Genomic DNA, 25,338 nt, shown 5'->3' on the forward strand with positions numbered 1-25,338 from the left:
TTGATGCGGAAATGTCTGCAACAAATACTTTACAATGTGCATACACCCTAACTCTAATATGAGAAAATGGGTAGGGTAGAGCAAGCGGATGACTTCAGACCTGAGCCAACAGCAGTCAAAAGCGGTGTGTGGTCAGATTTTGGCCAGAAGCAGCAGTGCAGCCAGTTGCATAACGGAGATGCTCGTCCTAATTTTACTGCTTTTTATATAGGCTATCTATAACCTGTAAGCCCATATTGATCTGTCAAATGTGGTGAGACTGCTGAAAAGTTACCTTCTAGTACTTCTATCAGATGCCTTGTTTTTATTTATTATGCTTTGCTTATAGCGCTATCATTTTCTGCTGAGCTTTACATACATTATCATAGCTGTCCCCAATGGGGCTCACAGTCTAAATTCCCTTTCGGTATGTCTTTGGAGTGTGGGAGGAAACCGGAGTACCCGTAGGAAACCCACACTAACTTGAGAACATACCTTTCAAATGTTATTGGTGGGATATGAACCCTGGACCCCAGCTCTGCAGAGCTAACCACTGAGCCAACGTGCTTGTTTAAATCCTCTCAATTTATATACCGGTAAATGGCCACTTGCAGGGTCTGGGGAGGACACTGCCTGGAAGATAACGCTGCCTCCAGAGCTTATTTTTCATGGAGAGGGTGTTGCTAGTGTGATGTGTAATGGCCACTCACTACAGAACGGTGTGGTTATCACTGACACATCTGCAGGTTCCTCTGTTTCCATCTCACAGGCAGACAGGGTTGCAGTACAGCAAAGCTCAGAGCTGCAAGTGTTTCCAAGAAGACACATTTTATTTGTCCTCTTCTGTTACTTGTCTCACAGATAACGCCCACCAGAGATTATGTTAAAGGGAACCTGTCACCAGGTTTGACCGATACGAGTTACGGCCACCGCCTTTCAGGGCTTGTCTACATCATTCTAAAATGCTGTATATCAGCCCCCGATCCGACCTGTAGGAGAAGAAATATAACTATTATACTCACCTGCGTGGTCAGTCCTGCAGTGCGTAGGCGCTGGGTCTCTTTGACCTTTCCCGGCACCTGCACACTGCAGTACTTTGCTCTGCCCTCAACAGGACAGAGAACTACGCCTGCGCAGAAGTGCGATTCTGGGGAGCCTGTGTGGATGACGCAGGGACATGTCATCCACATGAAGTAAGCAGGAGGATGTGGATCGCAAGATGTGAGGCGCTGGACCAAGAACAGTGACACCCACCGGACCGCACCACCTCGCAGGCGAGTATAATTTATTTTTCTTCTCTTACAGGTCAGATCAGAGGCTTATACACCGCATTATAGAATGCTGTATATAATCCCTGAAAGGGGGTGGCTGTAACTCGTATTACCCAAACCTGGTGACAGGTTCCCTTTTTAAATAAAGGAGGGAGACATCTACCCCATAGCCTGGAAGAGTTCATTTACAAATAAGAAAGTGGATTTCTCTGGAATAGGACATCAGATTGCAGATGTCGTGGTATCCTTTTATTCAGCTTCCCATGACTATGCTCAGATCTCTAGGGAGTGTTGATCCCACTGACCAGTTCCCTTTACACCAATATTACGTGTATTGTACTCGCAAAAGGATGAAAAGGGTCTCTGTGTTTATCATTTATATACACGATTGGATGAATAAATTTGCAAAGAATAGCAGAGGCTTTGTAAACACAGGACAGATGACAACCCTGCGCTGTTTTTTTTTTTTTTTTTTAATATATACTATAGACTTGTATTGGTATTTTTCATCCCTTTTTTTTTAATTTTGCGTGGACAGTCTGAAGGGAACATGCTCATCTGTGAAATACAGATAAAACACTGTCTGCATGAGGCCCAACAGTGCACTTGTCAATATAGGTGCCACTATCTGACTGACAGCGGCATTTAAATGAGTTCTTGTGCGCTCCTGCAACACTATGAAGGGGCACATATGGGTTCATATGACAGCCATGTGCCCGCTGGAGACATGCATCACTGCCATCTTGGGTCTCATGTGAAGCTCATATATAGACTGAACTTAAGGCTGTGTCCACGTGCAGGAAACGCTGCGTGTTTGACGCTGCATAGAGACAGAGCGTCAAACACGCAGCGTCCAGATGTTACAGCATAGTGGAGGGGATTTAATGAAATCCCGTCTCCACTATGTGTGGTAACATGCACGCGGCGGCCCTGCGACTACGGACATGCGGCGCGTCTTTTAAGACCGCAGCGTGTCCGTATATCTTGCTGCGCCGCCGCAAGATCTAGCACAGGGCCCTATGTGTGTGGTGCGATGATCCCGGATGTGTGCTATGAACACATCCGGCATCATCGTGTCCCAGAAGGGGGTGGGGCTTAGCGCAGAGCGGGATTGCAGCTCCGACTAAACCGCCGGCCATCCTGTTCGTGGACACGCAGCCCAAGACTTTTTTTTTTGTTTTGTTTTTTCAGCATGTTTTGTCAAACCCCATTATTCAGTGAATGGTGGCATTGAACATTTAATTACTTTCTTTTCTATATTTGTGAAGGTGTTGCTGGGGTTTTTGGAGCGCTTCAGTATATGCGATACCACTGGAAAAAAGAGGAAGAGGAAACAAAGCAAATGTATGACCTTGTGGTGAAAATTATTGGTTAGTATTGTTATACAAGATTTTGCTGTAGTTGTATACATTATAATCTGTATCTATTGAATGTTTATACGTAATTGGCTCAACAAGTAAACTAGCTATGGAATAAAAATACAGATTAATGGAATATTAGTATTCCTTTCAATGCTGCGAGGACTATTTTCTATGTGAACACAGCTGATATTTCTCACCTGTGGACTCGGAGGTATTTGGGTTTTCCCCCTCAAGTAGTTGTATTAAAAAAAATCACATCAAGCCAGTGTCCTAAAATAAATGTCTTGGATACATGAACAGTTAGAAGGAATTTCACATATGGTACAAATATATTGCAGTTGTTTATTGCTACTTTTATTTCTGTAATGCCTATTTCCATTTTGACTGTGCATATGGTATTTAATTACTAATGTAATGGGGAAAATAAGTATATCCCAGCCTTGTGCAGGTCTGCAATTTTGTCCCTGGCGTCCTTAGACAACTCTTTGGTATTGACCATGGTGGAGAGGTTATAGTGAGTGTGGACAGGTGCAATTAATACAGGTAATGAGTGCAGAGGTGAAGGACTTCATAAAGAGAAACTGTCTGAGAGCCAGAATACTTGTCAAATACATACTTCATGCAAAATGCAATTTAATTATTTAACTCCTTAATGACCAGAGGCATTTTGTTTTGCATTTTAATTTTTTGCTCCCCTTATTCCTAGAGCCATAACTTTTTTTTATTTTTTTTTTGGTGGTCAAAATGGCCATGTGAGGGCATGTTTTTGTATGCCGAGTTGCACTTTTGAACGGCACCTTTTGGTTTTAACAGATTGAGTAATAGAAATTGGGGTTTTTTCTCTCAATTAAATTAAAAAGAACCTAAAGTTTAAAAGGAAAACAAAGTGCACCATTTTCCATTATCTGGGGCTGGGTGAGGACTTGTTTTGTGCGCCGAGCTGATGTTTTTAATACCATTTGCCCGTATTTCTGGTGTGATTTGAACTCTTTAAATTTTTTTATATTTTTAAACTTTTTTTTTTCTTTTCAACTTTTTGGCTTGCTTCAATAGTCTCCATGGGAGACTAGAAGCTGCCATAATCTGATTGGCTCTGCTACATACAGGTGATGACCAGATCGCCTGTATGTAGCAGAATTGCTCACTTGCTATGAGTGCCGATCATAGGGCGGTGCTCATAGTAATTTGGGAGTAAGAAGCATAAAGGTCAGCTGGAGACCTCTGATTTTCATGCCAAACCATCGGTGACCCGCGATCATGTGACTGGGTCACCGATGGGTGGGATTTCTGGCGTGTTTGCCAGAAGCGTGCATTAAATGCCGCTGTCAGAGATTGACAGCATTTAACTAGTTAACCGCAGCAGGTGGATTGTGATTCCACCCTCGGCTGTTAGAGGCACATTTCAGCTGTTCAAAACTGTTGACTTGGGCCGGAAGAGATGTGGGCTCAGCGCCGGAGCCCACACCATAGGGAGGGAGTCTGACATCTGTGTACTACTACACCCGATGTCGGAAAGGGGTTAAAATTCCTACAATGTGATTTTCTGGATTTTTGTTTTTCTAAAAGATTCTCAGTTGAAGTGTACATACGGTAAAATTAGACCTCCATTCTTTGTAGGTGGGAAAACTTGCACTTGCAAAATCTGCAGTGTATCAAATACTTATTTTCCCCACTGTATATGCCATATACCATTACACTTATAAAGCTTGTTACAAGTAACATGTCATTGTGCCTTCAGATGTGTTAAAAAGTCACAATGAAGCTTGCCAAGAAAACAAAGAACTAGAGCCGTATACACCAATCCCCCATGTGAGAGATTCTTTGATACCTCCATGTGACAGGTATGTTACTGGTTTTGATCTTATGGTGATGATATGGAATTATGCATGCACACATGTGATGCCAGTTATATTTGTACAATTGACATCAACTAAAAATAACTGTTCCTGGGATCTTAACATATGGAGCAAATGATAGTTGCACAGACCTTCAATAAAGTAGAGTTCTGGATCATTGGGGGTCCCAATGGTCTAGCAAAACTTTTCTTTTTTTTTTTCACCTCTTGAGATATTGGAAAAGTTTGTCCCCTAATGAGTTTTCAAGTCCAGGTAACTTGGATCATTTACTGGGGGTGTGCCTGAAAAGCGCACAAATGAAAATGTCCTCAAATTGGAAAGGATTAACGGGAACCTGGCGGCTGATACATTTTGCGTGTATCGGACACTGGCTGCATGACTTCAGCTAGACATGTTTGACTCTGAAAAGCTGCCATCCGGGACGAAGCAGCACAGGAGACTAAGGCTACTTTCACACTGGCGTTGTTTTGAATACGTCGCAATGCATCGTTTAGGGGAAAAAACGCATCCTGCAAAGTTGTTTGCAGGATGCGTTTTTGCCCCATAGAGTAACATTACCGACGTATTGACACACGTCGCAACCGTCGTGTGACGGTTGCGCCGTGTTGTGGCGGACCGCCGGGAGCAAAAAAGTTACATGAAACGTGTTTTTTTTGCTGCAGACGGACTGCCACAACACGGCGCAACCGTCGCACGACGGTTGCGACGTGTGTCAATACCTCGCAATGCGTCGGTAATGTTACTCTATGGGGCAAGAACGCATCCTGCAAACAACTTTGCAGGATACGTTTTTTCCCCTAAACGACGCATTGCGACGTATTAAAAAAACGCTAGTGTGAAAGTAGCCTTAGGCTGCATTCACACTTGCGTACCAGGGCTTTGCAGACGGCTGCATACTTCCTCCCTGAAGCTTCGCCCACTTCCACACTACTTCCGTTTAGGTCTGCCTACTTCTGCATGCGTCCTGCGTACCTATCTCTAACCCCTTTACCCCCAAGGGTGGTTTGCACGTTAATGACCGGGCCATTTTTTACAATTCTCACCACTGTCCCTTTGTGAAGTTATAACTCTAAAACGCTTCAACTTATCCCGGTGATTCTGACATTTTCTCGGGACATATTGTACTTCATAATAGTGGTAAAATCTTTGATATTACTTGCGTTTATTTGTGGGGGGAAAAAACGGAAATTTGGCAAATTTTGAAAATTTTGCAATTTTCCAACTTTGTATTTTCATGCCCTTAAATCACAGATATGTCACAAAATACTTAAGTAACATTTCCCCCATTTCTACTTTACATCAGCACTATTTTGGAACCAAAAATAATTTTTTTGTTAGGGAGTTATAAGGGTTAAAAGGTGACCAGCAATTTCTCATTTTTACAACACCTTTTTTTTTTTTTTTTTTTTTTAGGGACCACATCACATTTGAAGTCCATTTGAGGGGTCTATATGATAGAAAATACCAAAAAAGTTACACCATTCTAAAACCTGCACCCCTCAAGGTGCTCAAAACCTCATGTAAGAAGTTTATTAACCCTTCATGTGCTTCACAGGAATTTTTGGAATGTTTAAAAAAAAAAAAAACACTTTTCACAAAAAATTTACTTCAAAACCAATTTGTTTTGTTTTACCAAGTGTAACAGGAGAAATTGGACCACAAAAGTTGTTGTACAATTTGTCCTGAGTACGCCGATACCCCATATGTGGGGAGTAAACCACTGTTTGGGCACATGGCAGAGCTCGGAAGGGAAGGAGCACCATTTGACTTTTCAATGCAAAATTGGCTGGAATTGAGATTAAACGCCATGTCGCTTTTGGGAGCCCCTGATGTGCCTAAACAGTGGAAACCCCCCACAAGTGACACCATTTTGGAAAGTAGACCCCCTAAGGAACTTACCTAGATGTGTGGTGAGCACTTTACATAGTAACATAGTTAGTAAGGCCGAAAAAAGACATTTGTCCATCCAGTTCAGCCTATATTCCATCATAATAAATCCCCAGATCTATGTCCTTCTACAGAACCTTTGAACCCCCAAGTGCTTCACAGAAGTTTATAATGCAGAGCAGTAACAATTCAAACCTATTTTTTTCAGAAAAATCTTTTCGCCCCCAATTTTTTAATTTTGCCAAGGGTAACAGGAGAAACAAAAGTTGTTGTGCAATTTTTCCTGAGTACACTGATATGTGGGCGAAAATTACTGTTTGAGCACACGTTGGGGCTCCGAAGGGTAGAAGTGGCATTTTGGAATGCAGAATTTGATGAAATGGACTGCGGGCATTGCGTTGCGTTTGCAGAGCCCCTGATGTACCTAAACAGTGGAAACCCCCCACAAGTGACCCCATATTGGAAACTAGACCCCCCCCTTCGGAACTTTTTTTTTATTTTTTTTTAGCTCAAATAGATTTTTATTAAGTATAAAATCACGATGAACATTTTACAACAATTCAGGGATTTTAAAGATCTCCTCCCCTCCCCCTTTCTCCCCATTTAAACAGCTCACGCTCTTCCCTTAGCATATCGTATACCGGCATATACTTTTAGTATTACTGTATGTGATGACTCCTACTGTCCCCTTATAAACAAACATTCCAAAAGGAAAAAACTTCCCAGAACGTTCTTCCCTCATCCCTCACCCCAATTCCAGCCAAGGCGTCCACAGTTTATCATAAAACTCCACTTTCCCTCTTTTATGGTTAACTCCCTTTTCTAGAGTAATAACATGTTTCACATATTGAAGATCTTCTCCTCTCGAAGGTGGATCCTCTTTTATCCAGTTTCTTGCTATGACCTTCTGACCCATGTACAATAGTCTAGCAATTGCCATCTTCAAATTATCTAACCTTATCTCCTGTACATAGCCCAACAAACACAGCCGGTTCCCTTGGGACCACGCATTTATAGCCCCCTCTATTCGACTGATAATCACCAACCAGAAAGTAGCCAACCACGGACACGTCCAGAGCATGTGAAGCAGTCCAGCATTGTCATTCCTACACCTAGGGCACTCCGAATCAGACCGCAATCCGGCCTTATACAAAGCATCTGGAGATCTATACACTCTATGTAGGACATAAAGCTGAGACAGTCTATACGGTTCATTCAGTGACAGTTCTGGTATCCATTCTAACACAAATACATGTTTCATCCACTAAATGGCCCAATTCTCTCTCCTATTTAGTTTTAGCTCCAATCGGGAAACCCAATAAATGAGTATGTAGTAGGTCTCTGTACAGATAGAAATAACCCATCTCGTTGCCCCCTCTCCACACACATACTCCAACACTAAATCGCCTTGAATTTTAAGTCTCCCCTGTTCTGGGCATTTAACGCATGTCTCACCTGTGCATGTTGATATCCCCCAGAAGCCCTAATACCAAATTCCGATTGTAGCTGGGAAAAGGATTTCCGCTCTCGCCGCTCTAGAACCTGATAGACATATCGTATCCCCCTGACCTGCCATTCTCGTAAGCATCCCATTGCCATAAACTCTGGTAAATTATTAAACCACAGTGGGGAGAACCTGGTAAGACAGATGACTCCAGAAATTTGCTAACTCTTCCCCATAATTTATATATCAGGAATGGCGTAGGATAGATTTTCCCATGTGCCCCCAGAGACCCATCTTCCAAGCACTGTACCGCAGGACATCTTGTCGTCACCCTCTCTATCAGCTGTTGGACCACGCTGGAAGACTCCTCACACTCCCAGCCCTTTAATTGCTGGCACTGAGCCGCCAGGAAGTATATTTCGGGGGAAGGCAAAGCCAAACCTCCTTCAGGTCTCTGAAGCGTCTCAAACCTAATGTGGGGATGCTGCTTCCCCCACACCAAATTCCTAAATAAGGAGTTAATCAGCTTAAATTTCCCACGTGGTATCCAAATAGGCGAGTTATGGAGAACAGACATTATCTTAGGCTGGTTTCACCAAAAAAAAGCAAAAAAAATGTGTTTTTTTCCCCTATACTTAACATTAAAAACGCATGCGTTTTGACGCGTTTTAACGCATGCGTTTTTTCTGCATGCGTTGTGTTGCACAAATGCAACATATAGTAATTTAAGCGGCTTTTTTTGCCGCAAAAAAAAGTATTAATGTCTATGTAAACGCATGCGTTTTTAAGCACATGCGTTTTTATAGAAAAACACAAGAATACACACTGAAAAGCCACCCCCCAACCCTAACTTTAAGGGTTTGGGTTAGGATCCCTAGGGTTTGGGGTAGGGTCCTTAGGGTCCCTAGGGTTAGGGTCCCTAGGGTTAGGGTTAGTTTGTGTTTTAGGGTTAGAGTTAGGATCCCTAGGGTTACTAGGGATCCTAACCCTAGGTATTTCTGTTTATAGTGGGTTTTCTAGTTGATTTTGATGATTGGCAGCTGTCACACACTTCTCATCATGCGTTTCAAAAACGCAAACGCAGGAAAAAACGCATGTAAACGGGTCAAAATGCCGCGTTTGTGTTAAAACATGCAAAAACGCATGCGCCTAAAAAAACGCAGCGTTTAAACGCGTTTTTTCACCAAATGTGTTTGCGTTTAAAACGCTACGTTTTTAAACGCAAATGTGAAACCAGCCTTAGGCATGAGAATCATTTTAATAACATCTATCTTTAAACAGTTGATTTATTCTAATTTATCCTCAACCCCGACAATGCTCCAAATCTTTCAATAAGCCGAATAGCATTTCCCAATGAGACATGTGGATCACTCAGGAACAGCAGTATGTCGTCCGCGTATAACGCTCTTTTCTTCAATTGACCCATACTTAAACCCAGATGCTTCAGCAGACTGCCTAATCTTGGCGGCCAACGGCTCAACAGCCAAAGCAAATGGGAGAGGGGAGAGTGGACACCCCTGTCTCATCCCTCTATGTAACTTAATCGTACAAGAAAACTCTCCATTCACCCTAACTCTAGCCCATTCTACACTGTCGAATGCCTTATGGGCATTTAAGGATGCAATAACTCTTTGGCCACAGTTATCAGCACCCAGCTGTACATTCATAAAAAGCCTTAAGTTGCCATAGACCTGTCAAACATAAAGCCTGACTGATCCGGATGTATTAATTTAGAGATAACACCTGACAGTCTGGTTGCCAACACCCTGGCCAGAAGCTTGACATCTGTTGTAAGCAAAGAAATTGGTTGGTATGACTCAGGATATCGTAAGTCTTTATCGTCCTTGGGTTTACCACTTTTATGGCTTCTCTCATGGAGGCTGGCAGGATTCCCAACTCTTAGCCTCCTCCGAGACCACTCTTAATCTGGGCATCAACACTTCTTCCATATCTTTGTAAATTTCAGCTGGTAGTCCATCTGCCCTTGGCACCTTACCCCTTGCCATTGACCTTAATGCCCGGCTCAATTCATCATCCGTAATAGGTGCCTCCAAACTTTCCCTGTCATCCTCACTCAGCTTAGGCAACTCAAGTCCCCCTAAAAAAGCCTCAGTGTCTCCCATCGATGCATCCACCCGCGAGGAGTATTAATCCGCATAGAAGTCTGTAAAGACATCCAAAATCTCAGAAGTCTCCAGCACCTTCGCACCGTTTGCTGAAACCAATGAATGCACAAGTGATGTACTCCTCCAAGCAGAGGCCACCAGCGACAGCATATGACCCACCGCCTCCCCCTCCTGATAAAAAGCTAGTCTCTGAAACTTTCTTTCTCTCCGCCCTCTCCAAAAGAATTTTATCCATTTTATTCTGAGCTCCTTTTAACAGTTCCCAGCCTCAGGGGTACTCAGAGCAATCATTTCATCCTCCGCTACTCTTAAGGCCCCTTCACATTTAGCGACGCTGCAGCGATACCGACAACGATCCGGATCGCTGCAGCGTCGCTGTTTGGTCGCTGGAGAGCTGTCACACAGACCGCTCTCCAGCGACCAACGATGCCGGTAACCAGGGTAAACATCGGGTTACTAAGCGCAGGACCGCGCTTAGTAACCCGATGTTTACCCTGGTTACCATGCTAAAAGTAAAAAAAAAACAAACAGTACATACTTACCTACAGCCGTCTGTCCTCCAGCGCTGCGCTCTGCTTCTCTGCTCTCCTCCTGTACTGTCTGGGAGCCGGAAAGCAGAGCGGTGACGTCACCGCTCTGCTTTCCGGCTCACAGCCAGTACAGGAGGAGTGCAGAGCGCAGCGCTGGAGGACAGACAGCTGTAGGTAAGTATGTACTGTTTGTTTTTTTTTACTTTTAGGATGGTAACCAGGGTAAACATCGGGTTACTAAGCGCGGCCCTGCGCTTAGTTACCCGATGTTTACCCTGGTTACCAGTGAAGACATCGCTGGATCGGTGTCACACACGCCGATCCAGCGATGTCTCCAGGGAGTCCAGCGACGAAATAAAGTTCTGGACTTTATTCAGCGACCAACGATCTCCCAGCAGGGGCCTGATCGTTGGTCGCTGTCACACATAACGATTTCATTAACGATATCGTTGCTACGTCACAAATAGCAACGATATCGTTAACAATATCGTTATGTGTGAAGGTACCTTTAGCCTCTCACTTGCCATTCTTTCTTCCTGTTTTGCTCGCTGCTTACATCTACTAATATCTCTAAACAGCAATCTCCTCAGATATGCTTTCATAATCTCCCAAATAGTAGGTATATCAGCACTCCCATCATTAAACTCAAAAAACTCCTATCTCCCGCTGTATGTTGTCTATATCAATACTGCGCAACCAGTTAGGGTGAATTTTCCACTCTCCCCTGCACCCGGCCCGCGCCCCTATCGGCCACAGCTCCACCTCAATCTGATTATGATCCGAAAATGCCCATGACAGGTATCTCACATCTCCCACCATTGTATCTAACATTTCATTTCCAAGAGCCATATCTATTCTAGATGAGGTATCATGGGCCGGTGAGTAGCAAGAATACCCCCTCTCCCCAACATAGTAACATAGTAACATAGTTAGTAAGGCCGAAAAAAGACATTTGTCCATCCAGTTCAGCCTATATTCCATCATAATAAATCCCCAGATCTACGTCCTTCTACAGAACCTAATTGTATGATACAATATTGTTCTGCTCCAGGAAGACATCCAGGCCTCTCTTGAACCCCTCGACTGAGTTCGCCATCACCACCTCCTCAGGCAAGCAATTCCAGATTCTCACTGCCCTAACAGTAAACGTGTCGCACCCTCCACAGATCAATCATGCCAATTTCCTGAACATATGAATCAAACGTAGTAGTATGACCTTCAGACCTATTCTGTAAGTTTTTGTTCCTATCCCAGAAGTCATCACATCTAATCATTGGAGACCTCAATAATATGTGGTATCGGGTCCCCTCACCCCACCAGCTCCAACACTTCTCTAATTTTCTTACTGGAATAGGGAGGTGGAATATACATAGCCACTACACACAGCACCCCAGCAATTTACATTTCACCACCACATATTGACCATCTGCATCAACATACACCTTCATCTCCTCAAATCGCACCCCTGCAGGAATCCAACTGACACTCCCCTTGAGTACGTAGAGAAAGTAGAGTGATACGCTTTCTGTATCCAGCGCCTAGACAAGACATCAACCCTCACGCACTACATGTTTCAAGCAGACATATCAATGAGGCCCTTTGATCACGAGCATAGTGTAAAACCGCCGCCTGCCTGGTTTTATCCGCTAGGCCTCTTATATTCCAACTCGGTATTTTAATACGGTCCCCCATCATACCTCTCGTCAACCTTCAGAGTAACCTTATTTCTTTGCCTGAGACGTCTAACCCCTCCCCCCTGCTTTGAACTCTCAACTCCCATCCCTACCCTCCCCCCCAACTAATGCTTTTTCCTCGTGGAGAGTGGGGCTCCTCTGCCCATTAGACACTCTCCCTTGGATTACTTTCTCCTTCCCTCTCCCGCCACCATTAAGGTCACCACTCTGTACTTTTTTTATTCATCTAAAACATTTCAAAACCTAGAACAGAGGTATAATACACATTCGCAGAACACCTTTTTCTAAAGCACTCCTCTGCCCTCCATATTATCTACCACCAAGCTGAAGGTCTACTGCGCGGTGGTCCTCACCACACTTCTCTATGCTAGCGAGACCTGGACAGTGTACAGCCGGCATGCTAAACAGCTTAATCATTTCCACATGAGTTGCCTCCGCAGACTCCTCCACATCAGGTGGCAAGACAATGTCCCAGACACGGCAATTCTGGAACAAACTGGGCTCTGCAGCATTTACACTCTCCTGCTGAAAGTCAAAGCCAGGTGGGCTGGACATGTGGTCCGAATGCCGGACAGCCGACTACCGAAACAACTGCTGTACGGAGAACTGTGCCAAGGAAAGCGAGCAGTCGGGGGGCAGAAGAAGCGCTATAAAGACTGCCTTAAGGTGTCTCTCAAAAACCTGGAAGTCAACACCAATGAATGGGAAGAGCTTGCCCAGGTTGGGGCAGGATCACCTCAGGAGCACGTGCAGCTGAAGATGGAAAAATCGGTGACGCAAAAACAAAGCGTGCTGTACGCAAGGCACAAGCAGAATCTGGTGTACTGACCACATCTGCTTTCGTATGTCAAGTATGTGGGCGAACCTTCAGGGCCCGGATTGGACTCATCAGCCACCTCCGGACCCATAACTATTAATTCTCTTCTAACCCTGAAGTCATGGTCATCTTCAAAAGCGAAGGACGAACATCATCATCTATTGCAGCATTGTCTGGCCAAAGAACCAGAATGGCTAAACTCCTCTTTCTTAATTGAAAAGAATACAAGCAGTAAACAAGTATGCAATTAACCCAATTCTCCTCTTTCAAAGAGAAACCAATATCCCATATCCATATCTGAGTTCTCCGTCTCCTTTAGCTTGTATTTTCTTAGCATTAATATCAATCCACTGGGTAGCGTCCTCTGGTGTCAGGAAAAAATGAACTCTATTAAAAGCCACCACTCTTAGTCTCGCCGGAAAAAAACATGGAGTATTGCACCCCCAGCTCTCTTGACGTCTCTTGACACCAGTAAACTGGATTCTCTGTTTCTGGACCGCAGTGGAGTAATCCAGATAAATGGCAATTCTCTGACCTCCAACCGTGAGATCCTCCATTTCTCTGGCCTTTCTAAGAATGTCTGTCTCTATATTTTAATATCTTGCCCAACATGGTACAGGGATTAGCTCCAGGGAGAAGGGGGCTGCGGTGGAACACTGAGTTCTTTCAACTGTAAAAACACTCCCCTAAGGAACTTATCTAGATGTGTGGTGAGCACTTTGAACCCCCCCCCCCCCCCCCAAGTGTTTCACTAAAGTTTATAACGCAGAGCCATGAAAATAAAAAAAATCTTTTTTATTCTTTCCACAAAAACGATTTTTTTAGCCCCCAATTTTTTTTTTCCCCAAGGGTAACAGGAGGAATTGGACCACTAAAGTGGTTGTCCAATTTGTCCGGAGTACATAGTTACATAGTTAAGGTTGAAGGAAGACTATAAGTCCATCTAGTTCAACCCATAGCCTAACCTAACTTGCCCTAACATGTTGATCCAGAGGAAGGCAAAAAAAACCCATGTGGCAAAGAGTAAGCTCCACCTTGGGGAAAAAAATTCCTTCCCGACTCCACATAAGGCAATCAGACTAGTTCCCTGGATCAACGCCCTATCAAGGAATCTAGTGTATATACCCTGTAACATTATACTTTTCCAGAAATGTATCCAGTCCCCTCTTAAATTTAAGTAATGAATCACTCATTACAACATCATACGGCAGAGAGTTCCATAGTCTCACTGCTCTTACAGTAAAGAATCCGCGTCTGTTATTATGCTTAAACCTTTTTTCCTCCAAACGTAGAGGATGCCCCCTTGTCCCTGTTTCAGGTCTATGATTAAAAAGATCATCAGAAAGGTCTTTGTACTGTCCCCTCATATATTTATACATTAACATAAGATCACCCCTTAGTCTTCGTTTTTCCAAACTAAATAGCCCCAAGTGTAATAACCTATCTTGGTATTGCAGATCCCCCAGTCCTCTAATAACCTTGGTCGCTCTTCTCTGCGCCCGCTCCAGTTCAGCTATGTCTTTCTTATACACCGGAGACCAGAACTGTGCACAGTATTCTAAGTGTGGTCGAACAAGTGACTTGTATAGAGGTAAAATTATGTTCTCCTCATGAGCATCTATGCCTCTTTTAATGCATCCCATTATTTTATTTGCCTTTGTAGCAGCTGCCTGACACTGGCCACTAAATATGAGTTTGTCATCCACCCATACACCCAGGTCTTTTTCATTGACGGTTTTGCCCAGAGTTTTAGAATTAAGCACATAGTTATAAATCTTATTACTTCTACCCAAGTGCATGACCTTACATTTATCCCCATTAAAGCTCATTTGCCATATATCAGCCCAAGCTTCTAGTTTACATAAATCATCCTGTAATATAAAATTGTCCTCCTCTGTATTGATTACCCTGCAGAGTTTAGTGTCATCTGCAAATATTGAAATTCTACTCTGAATGCCCCCTACAAGGTCATTAATAAATATGTTAAAAAGAAGCGGGCCCAATACTGACCCCTGTGGTACCCCACTGCTAACCGCTACCCAGTCCGAGTGTGCTCCATTAATAACCACCCTTTGTTTCCTATCCCTGAGCCAGCTCTCAACCCACTTACACATATTTTCCCCTATCCCCATTATTCTCATTTTATGTATCAACCTTTTGTGTGGCACCGTATCAAAAGCTTTTGAAAAGTCCATATACACTACATCTACTGGGTTCCTTTGGTCCAGTCCGGAACTTACCTCTTCATAGAAACTGATCAAATTAGTCTGACATGAACGGTCCCTAGTAAACCCGTGTTGATACTGGGTCATGAGGTTATTCCTCTTCAGATACTCCAGTATATCATCCCTTAGAATGCCCTCCAGGATTTTACCCACAGTAGAGGTTAAGCTTACTGGCCTATAATTTCCGAGTTCAGTTTTTGCCCCCTTTTTGAATATTGGCACCTTATTTGCTATACGCCAGTCCTGTGGTACAGACCCTGTTATTATGGAGTCTTTAAAGATTAAAAATAATGGTCTATCAATGACTGTACTTAATTCCTGCAGTACTCGAGGGTGTATCCCATCCGGGCCCGGAGATTTGTCAATTTTAGTGATTTTTAGACGCCGCCGCACTTCCTGCTGGGTTAAGCAGGTGACATTTAATGGGGAATTTTTATCACTAGTCATTTTGTCTGCCATGGGATTTTCTTGTGTAAATACTGATGAAAAAAAGTCATTTAGCATATTGGCTTTTTCCTCATCCTCATCCACCATTTCACCCAGACTATTTTTAAGGGGGCCAACACTATCATTTTTTAGTTTCTTACTATTTATGTAGTTAAAGAATATTTTAGGATTATTTTTACTCTCTAGCAATGAGCCTCTCTGTCTCAATCTTTGCTGCCTTGATTTGCTTTTTACAGACTTTATTTAATTTTCTGTATTTATTTAATGCCTCCTCACTACCTACTTCCTTTAATTCTCTAAATGCTTTCTTTTTGTCACTTATTGCGCCCCTTACAGCTCTATTTAGCCATATTGGTTTCCTCCTATTTCTAGTATGTTTATTCCCATACGGTATATACTGTGCACAGGTCCTATCCAGGATGCTAATAAATGTCTCCCATTTTCTTTGTGTATTTTTGTGTCTCAGGATATCGTCCCATTTAATTGCACCAAGATCCTCTCTCATCCGTTGGAAATTTGCCCTCCTGAAGTTTAGTGTCCTTGTAACCCCCCTATTACACATCTTTTTAAAGGATACATGAAAACTTATTATTTTGTGATCGCTATTTCCCAAGTAACCCCCAACCCTTATATTTGATATGCGGTCTGGCCTGTTGGTTAATATTAGGTCTAGCAGTGCCCCCCTTCTTGTTGGGTCCTGAACCAGCTGTGAAAGGTAATTGTCTCACAGTTGTCAAAAACCGATTACCTTTGCTGGAACTGCAGGTTTCTGTTCTCCAATCTATTTCAGGGTAGTTGAAGTCCCCCATAATAATGACTTCTCCTTGAGTCGCAGCTTCATCTATTTGCTTTACGAGGATATTCTCCATTGCTTCCATTATTTTTGGAGATTTATAACAAACCCCTATCAGTAATTTATTATTTTTTCCCCCTCCCCTTATCTCCACCCACAGGGATTCTACATTTTCATTAAATTCACCTATATTATCACGCAGGATGGGTTTTAAGGACTATTTTACATATAGACACACCCCTCCCCCTCGCTTATCTGTACGGTCATTTCTGAACAGACTATAGCCCTGCAAGTTAACAGCCCAGTCATGGCTCTCATCCAGCCACGTTTCAGATATCCCCACCATGTCACAATTATGCTCCAACAACATTAATTCTAATTCGTCCATTTTGTTGGCGAGGCTTCTGGCATTAGTATACATGCACTTGATGTTCCTCTCTGTACCTCTACTTTCTTAAATTATTAACTGTTCTAATCCCACCCCCCATGCCACCGCCACACCCAACTTCCTTATTTGTGCCCAGGTCTCTGTCTACACTATCTTCCCCTCCTATAAATTGAATACCCTCTCCCCCAATCCCTAGTTTAAACAATCCTCGAACCTTCTAGCCATTTTCTCCCCCAGCACAGCTGCACCTTCCCCATTGAGGTGCAGTCCATCCCTATTGTAGAGCCTGTAGCCAACTGCGAAGTCGGCCCAGTTCTGCAGGAACCCAAACCCCTCCTTCCTACACCAATTCTTGAGCCACTTATTAACCTCCCTAATCTCCCGTTGCCTCTCTGGCGTGGTACAGGCAGTATTTCGGAGAATACCACGTTGGAGGTCCTTTCTTTCAGCTTGCAGCCTAATTCACTGAAATCATCTTTAAGGACCTTCCACCTACCTCTAACTTTGTCATTTGTGCCTATGTGCACCATGACCGCTGGGTCCTCACCAGCCCCTCCCAATAATCTGTCCACCCGATCAGCGATGTGTCGGACTCGAGCGCCAGGTAGGCAGCACACCGTTCGACGATCCCTGTCTTTGTGACAGATTGCCCTATCTGTTCCCCTAATAATTGAGTCACCCACTACCAGCACCTGTCTGGCCTGCCCTGCTCTCCTATTTCCCTCCTTACTGGAGCAGTCACTCCCCCGGCTTTCAGAGGACATGCCTGGCTGCAGCAGTGCTACCCCTGTACTGGCACCCCCCTCATCTGCCAACTTAGCAAACTTATTGGGGTGTGCCAGATCAGGACTAGCCTCCCTGGCACTCTTCCCTCTACCCCGCTTCCTAGCTGTCACCCAGCTAGCTACTTCACCGTCCTGCAGCTCCATCCCACCATCCCCCCCCCTCATCTGTCCCATTGAGCGTCTGCTCAGTGAGCAGAAGACTCCTCTCCATATTGTCTATGGATCTCAGTGTTGCCAGCTGCACATTTAGAGTCATAATCTGGGTTTCCAAATGCACAGCGTGCTCATCTCGCACAGCAGTATGCACCCTTGATCGGCTGCTCAAGGACTGCATACATGTGGCAAGATGTGCACTGGATGGCATTAACAATCGTGGAGCACATTTCCTAATGGGGATTGCACCAGGCAGAAAAGTTAAATAATAAAAAAATAAATACAAAGTATTAATACAAAACAGACAGCAATTCAGTAATTCCTCCCTTGGAATCTCCCTGACTCCAAAGTCACTGAATCACAAGTCACACTTACCGCTGTCCACACTTACACTCAGGTCACACTCAGCTCGCTCACACTCGCTATGCTGAAGATTTATAGATTTTTTATTTTTTTTCTAGTTCCCCTCAACAGCAATCCACCTTGCTGTTCAAATGCACTTCCAAAAAGGACTTGAGCCCCAAACAGCTGCCCCTTATAAACCCTTAACTATGAGCCCCCACCCTAAGTTAACCCCTTATGAATATAGCTACTCCAAATTCAGCAACTCACACCAATTCACACAGGTATTTGTTAAAGGCTTTCCAAATACCTCTTCACTGAATCACAAGTCACACTTACCGCTGTCCACACTTACACTCAGGTCACACTCAGCTCGCTCACACTCGCTATGCTGAAGATATATAGATTTTTTTTTTTTTTTTTTTTCTAGTTCCCCTCAACAGCAATCCACCTTGCTGTTCAAATGCACTTCCAAAAACTTCCCCATATGTTGGGGTAAACCCCTGTTTGGGCACACGGGAGAGCTCGGAAGGGAAGTAGCACTGTTTTACTTTTTCAACGCAGAATTGGCTGGAATTGAGATTGGATGCCATGTCGCGTTTGGAGAGCCCCTGATGTGCCTAAACAGTGCAAACCCCCCAATTCTAACCCGAACACACCCAGACACACCACTAACCCTACCGTAAACATAGTCCAAACCCTAACTTTAGCCCCAACCCTAATGGGAAAATAGAAATACATTTTTTTAATTTTATTTTCCCTAACTAAAGCAGTGATTAAAGGGGGTTTGATTTACTATATTATAGCGGGTTTTTGTTTGGCAGCTGTCACACACTAAAAGATGCTTTTTATTGCAAAAAATATTTTTTGCGTCATCACATTGAGGGCTATAACTTTTCCATATTTTGGTCCACAGTCGTGTGAGGTGGTGTACGTTTTTGTTGGTAAAATTTTTGGGCACATGACATTTTTTGATCGCTTTTTATTCCGATTTTTGTTAGGCAGAATAAACAAAAACCAGTAATTGATGAATTTCTTTGAGGGGGTTTATTCCGTTCCGCGTGCGGTAAAATTGATCAATTTCATTCTTCGGGTTGGAAAGATTACAGCGATGCCACATTTATATCTTTTTTTTTTTTTTTTTCCCATGTTTTGGCGCTATTATATAATAAAAACTATTATGTATAAAAAAAAAAAAAAATTTGCATCGCTTTTATTCTGAGTGCTATAACTTTTTATCTTTTCGCTGATGACTGTTTTGCGGCTCGTTTTTTGCAGGTAAAGATGACGTTTTCATGGGTACCATGTTTATTTATATCTGTCTTTTTGATCGCGTGTTATTCCACGTTTTGTTCAGCGGTATGATAAAGCATTGTTTTTTTTGCCTCGGGTTTTATTTTTATTTACGGTGTTCATTGAAGGGGTTAACCAGCAGGACACTTTTATAGGTTGGGTTGTTGCGTACACGGCGATACTAAATGTGTACTATTTTTTTTTATTTACATAAAGAAATGTGTTTATTGGAGCGATATTTATTTATTTATTTTTTACTTAGGTTTTTTAAAATTTTTACTGAAATACTATTTTATTTTTTTTTTTTTTTTACTTTGTCCCAGGGTGGGACATCGCTATATAAAGTCCGATCGGTGATCTGACACTTTGCAGAGCACTCTCAGCAGGCGCTCGCAAGCCACCTTCCTGCATGACCCGGAAGGAGCTCCGCAGCAATCTTGGATCCGGGCCTGCAGGGAGGAGAACTGAGGAGACGCTCGGAACAACGCGTTCACATCGCGTTGTTCTGAGGGTCTCGGGGAAGCACGCATGGAGCCCCTCCCTGGGCGATGCTTCCCTATGCCACTGGAACGCTGCGATCATATATGATCGCAGTGTTACGGGGGTAAAGTGCTGGGAGCGGTCCGTGACTGCTCCTAGCACATAGTGCCGGATGTCAGCTGTGATAATCAGCTGACACATGGCCGCAATCGGACATGCAGATGTATACGGATGCGTTGTTTTTAACGCGACCGCACGGGAACGCAACTAGGTTAACAAGTTAACAGCTGCACATGATTAAATTAAATCAGCCATTTGCCGGGAAAAATTCATACTCTGTGTGCAAGCCCTAAAAGGCAGATAACTTTTGACATGTACATCAATGGTCGTGATAAGTTTAAAGAATAGGGATCTATCTTTAAAATACTTGTTGACGTGAACATATTTGCCTGCAAAAGCAATATGTGAAATGAATATAATGTACATGAAAATCATAGACATTGCTGTCTACATGTTTTGTCACTGCTTTTAACCGCTTCAGGGTTTGCAAACCTGAAGCAGTTAAGTGACATGTTCATTCTTCAGGCTCTAAATTTCACAGTATACAATAAAAGATGCCAGCTATGGAACTGCCACAAGAAAGTCAAAACGGCTGGCAAAGCTGCATTAAAAAAATCTATGCCTGGGAAAACTCTGCATGTGCAGTGTCTTTTGGACGACAGAACTACAACCTTTTGTATGGCTTTGTAGCTCTTAGTTTTGTTTGGTTGTACCAAATATTATATGGTTTCAAAAGTAACAATCCCTTACTACTTCCTTTTGCACAGGAAAAAAATGAAGAAGGTTTGGAAAAGAGCAGTTGAATTCTTGGCTTCCAATGAAACTCGTTTACGTACTGAAACCAAGCAAATTGGAGGCGCAGACTTCCTTGTATGGAAATGGACTCAGCCGTCTACATGTGAAAAACCTTCAGTCATCCCATCTAAAGTGTGGCAAGGCCAGGGTGGGTGTGTTGGATTTCTAGTTCTTAACACAGATGTCTGGCTGTCCTTGAGAGAAACAATAGATTTATGCAAATAATGAACTCCTTATTTTGCAATTTACCTTTTTGGCCAGCTGACCATGGTTTCTTCTATTACAGCTTTCCATTTGGATAAAAGAAATTCCCCTCCAAACAGTCTCACTCCTTGTTTAAAGATACGGAACATGTTTGACCCAGTCATGTAAGTAGTAGTCTAAGTCTATGTGCACACGATGCGGATTTGCTGCGGATTCGCAGCGGATTTTTCCGCGCAGAAACGCTGCAGATCCGCACTGTGATGTACAGTACAATGTTAATCAATGGGTTTAAAAAAAGTTGTGCACATCGTGTGGAAAAATCGGTGAGGAATTGCTGCGGATTTCAAAGAAGTGCATGTCACTACTTTTGTGCGAATCTGCAGCGTTTCTGCACCCCTCCATGATAGAAATCCGCACTGGCAAAAAATTGCAGAAAATCTGCTTCAATTCCGCAGCAAATCCGCATAAAAACCCGGCAAATCCGCAGCTGCGGATTCTGCCAGGAGATGCGGATTTTGTGCAGAAAATTCTGCACCACATTTCCTACTTGTTCACATACTGTAAGGCAGGGGTCCCCAACTCCAGGCCTCGAGGGCCGCCAACAGTGCAGGTTTTCAGGATTTCTTTAGTATTGCATCGGTGGTAATGTGATCATCTGCACAGGTGATGATTCCAACCCCTGTGCAATACTAAGGAAATCCTGAAAACCTGCACTGTTGGCGGCCCTCGAGGCCTGGAGTTGGGGACCACTGCTCTAAGGCATATTGGCATGAACATTAATATTCACTCCCCCTTCCGATTTACCTTCTCGACATTAAATGTACCAGATGATCGTGTGGACACAGGTTCTGTGCCTGGCAATAACACTGCAGGCGCTTTGTTTAATTGACAGCTGAGCTCCTACAGCACCAATAAACTTCAAATGAGCCACTACTCTGGTCTGTCATTGGAGATGTAGGGAGTTTCCTGTGATGGCAGAATGCATTAAAAAAAAAAAACATGCTCACATCCTTAAACCCCCACCACTCCCCCCGAAAAAATAATTTTCTGGTACCTTAAGAGGTCGGCAAATCGCATCTAGAAACATGATTGCTCCAAAAATCAAGTGGTGTGTGTGCGCCATGTTCTCAAACAATGATGGGGTGTTGCTGCATTTGGAAGTTATTTCATAACAAACTAAGCAGTTATTTTCACCTATTACAGCCTGTGAAGAGGAAAAAAATGTGGGGCAAAATAAATAAATTTAATGGTAAAAATGTAATTGCTCAGTAATGTTCCTTTAAATTATGGTATAGGACAGCAGCTGGTGCCCTCAGGATTTGCTACTCTTCCTACACCTGCAACCAGGCACAACATGTATCTCTGATGTGATCTATTCACACAGTATCTCTTTTTCCCATATGCCTCCTGAGGAACCACATCATGGGGGGGAAACGCGTAGAGGCGAGACCTGAACACAGATAAGTGTTTCAGGCCTTTTAAGTTTATAAGTTTATATGTTTTTCACCAGTTGTGTTTTTTTTTTTTTTTTTTTTTTTGTTTTTTTTTTTTTTTTTCCCCGCAACCATTGTATTTGCATACGAGTACTTTACCAACTGTGATCATAATATAGTTGTATTCGTTAAGCTGTTATATACATCTTTCCTATTGCCGTGCAAGCATTGGTTTAAGTATTGTTGCTATTTGCTTTATCTTTAGGGTCTGACCGAGCTATAGGGACCTATTTATCTGGGTCACTAGTATAGCCCCTAAGGCACCACCCGTATTTAGTATCCCGATATATCTTCTTTTAGGGATTCAGCCAGGGTTAATAGGGGCAGCCGCCGAGGAGCGGGGGCGCCATTTGCGTTCAAGAGGGTGCCAACCTCCGCTGACAGGTAGGGAGACTCGGTTAGGGACTCCTTAGGGTGTATTAGCCTTAGTTTCAGGCGTTATACTTTAGCATTAGGGATTGGTACGGTCAGACCGTTTGTCTTTACTGGTGAATCACTACCTGGTGTTTTTTCTCTTTTTTGGTCCCGAGTTTGGTTAGGCCATGTATTGGGTGTTGTTTGTGGTATAGTATCTTTATACATGTAGAGGGACTTATAGGGCCTTAAGGGTGAGTCGACGGTGAGCGGGGGCGCCATATTGCGTCCAAGAGGGTGCCAACCTCCGCAGACAGGCAGGGAATATTTGTAGGGACGTGTAGGGTTTTTGCTATCGGCCCCGTTGTCCCTCCCACCCTTTGCCCTTTACAATCTTTTTGGGCCAGGTTTTTTAATTGACCCACCCCCATTTAGAGGGGTCTGGGTGTTGTGTCAGTCTTTTATCCTTATTTTGTTTAATAAAGTTTATTGGATAGATTAGTTTTCTTTGTTTTTCTTACTCTTCCTACACCCAAGATTCCAACTATCTTCAGTTCACCGTGACGAGATCAGTGCAACACGTCATGGAGGTTCAGTGGTTAGCACTGCAACTTTGCAGCGCCGGGGTCCTGGGTACAAATCCTACCAAGGACAACATCTACAAGGAGTTTAACTCAATATCAGCATGGGTTTATGAGAAATCGCTCCTGTCAAACCAATCTAATCAGTTTTTATGAAGAAGTAAGCTATAGGCTGGACCACGGTGAGTCATTGGACGTGGTATATCTCGATTTTTCCAAAGCGTTTGATACCGTGCCGCACAAGAGGTTGGTACACAAAATGAGAATGCTTGGTCTGGGGGAAAATGTGTGTAAATGGGTTAGTAACTGGCTTAGTGATAGAAAGCAGAGGGTGGTTATAAATGGTATAGTCTCTAACTGGGTCGCTGTGACCAGTGGGGTACCGCAGGGGTCAGTATTGGGACCTGTTCTCTTCAACATATTCATTAATGATCTGGTAGAAGGTTTACACAGTAAAATATCGATATTTGCAGATGATACAAAACTATGTAAAGCAGTTAATACAAGAGAAGATAGTATTCTGCTACAGATGGATCTGGATAAGTTGGAAACTTGGGCTGAAAGGTGGCAGATGAGGTTTAACAATGATAAATGTAAGGTTATACACATGGGAAGAAGGAATCAATGTTACCATTACACACTGAATGGGAAACCACTGGGTAAATCTGACAGGGAGAAGGACTTGGGGATCCTAGTTAATGATAAACTTACCTGGAGCAGCCAGTGCCAGGCAGCAGCTGCCAAGGCAAACAGGATCATGGGGTGCATTAAAAGAGGTCTGGATACACATGAGAGCATTATACTGCCTCTGTACAAATCCCTAGTTAGACCGCACATGGAGTACTGTGTCCAGTTTTGGGCACCGGTGCTCAGGAAGGATATAATGGAACTAGAGAGAGTACAAAGGAGGGCAACAAAATTAATAAAGGGGATGGGAGAACTACAATACCCAGATAGATTAGCGAAATTAGGATTATTTAGTCTAGAAAAAAGACGACTGAGGGGCGATCTAATAACCATGTATAAGTATATAAGGGGACAATACAAATATCTCGCTGAGGATCTGTTTATACCAAGGAAGGTGACGGGCACAAGGGGGCATTCTTTGCGTCTGGAGGAGAGAAGGTTTTTCCACCAACATAGAAGAGGATTCTTTACTGTTAGGGCAGTGAGAATCTGGAATTGCTTGCCTGAGGAGGTGGTGATGGTGAACTCAGTCGAGGGGTTCAAGAGAGGCCTGGATGTCTTCCTGGAGCAGAACAATATTGTATCATACAATTATTAGGTTCTGTAGAAGGACGTAGATCTGGGGATTTATTATGATGGAATATAGGCTGAACTGGATGGACAGATGTCTTTTTTCGGCCTTACTATGTTACTACTATGTTACTATGTTACTATGAGTTTGTTTACATAGTTTTCCTCCTGGAACTTTGGTTTACTCGGACTCCCATGACAGCACGACAGAGAGAGGGGATCCGCCCATTAGGAACAGGAAACCTACAGATACAAAAGGGCGGTACCTCTCCCTTTTCTCAGTTTGGTTTCCTGTTCCTGAGGGGACGGGTTCCTACAGAGAATGGAAGCCCAGGCCGGCCGATTACGGTAGCGGGGGGGTCTCCTACCTCGGCCGGTGCGGAGATCCCTGGAGACGCCACGGTGGTCCTGGATGGATTGCACGCGGTGGAGTTCGCAGCAGGGAGCGGAGTCCGGAGGATTTCCTGCATCCAGGAGAGTCAGCGCAGGTAAGTATTCCCATTGGTGGCGCAGCGGTGCGGCATGGCTGCGGGTACCGGGCTCGGATGCGTGGTCGAGCTCCGGAGCGCTGCCGGTCCGTCCCCAGTGTCCTGCACCGCTCTCAGCGTGTGCTGGAGCGTTTCCGGGTGCGGTGACGTCTGGGGGCGGAGTTTGGTTGTCGCTTCCGGGTCGCCGGGCGTCTGCGCATGCGCGGGCGTTCCAAGATGGCGGCGCCCATTGCAT

General features: G+C 43.7%; 1 protein-coding gene across 1 annotated transcript in view; it reads left to right on the forward strand.

Annotated features, from left to right (window-relative positions):
• The window catches only part of LEMD3 (LEM domain containing 3), a 109,079-nt gene that overhangs the window by 62,993 nt on the left and 20,748 nt on the right, over nucleotides 1–25,338 (forward strand). Inside the window, exons 7-10 of the mRNA XM_069764684.1 lie at nucleotides 2,519–2,620; nucleotides 4,350–4,452; nucleotides 20,699–20,874; nucleotides 21,013–21,094. Coding sequence (XP_069620785.1) covers nucleotides 2,519–2,620; nucleotides 4,350–4,452; nucleotides 20,699–20,874; nucleotides 21,013–21,094 — 463 coding nt within the window. The remainder of the gene's footprint in view (nucleotides 1–2,518; nucleotides 2,621–4,349; nucleotides 4,453–20,698; nucleotides 20,875–21,012; nucleotides 21,095–25,338) is intronic.

Source organism: Ranitomeya imitator, chromosome 4, assembly GCF_032444005.1.
Source record: "Ranitomeya imitator isolate aRanImi1 chromosome 4, aRanImi1.pri, whole genome shotgun sequence".
Lineage (NCBI taxonomy): Eukaryota > Metazoa > Chordata > Amphibia > Anura > Dendrobatidae > Ranitomeya > Ranitomeya imitator.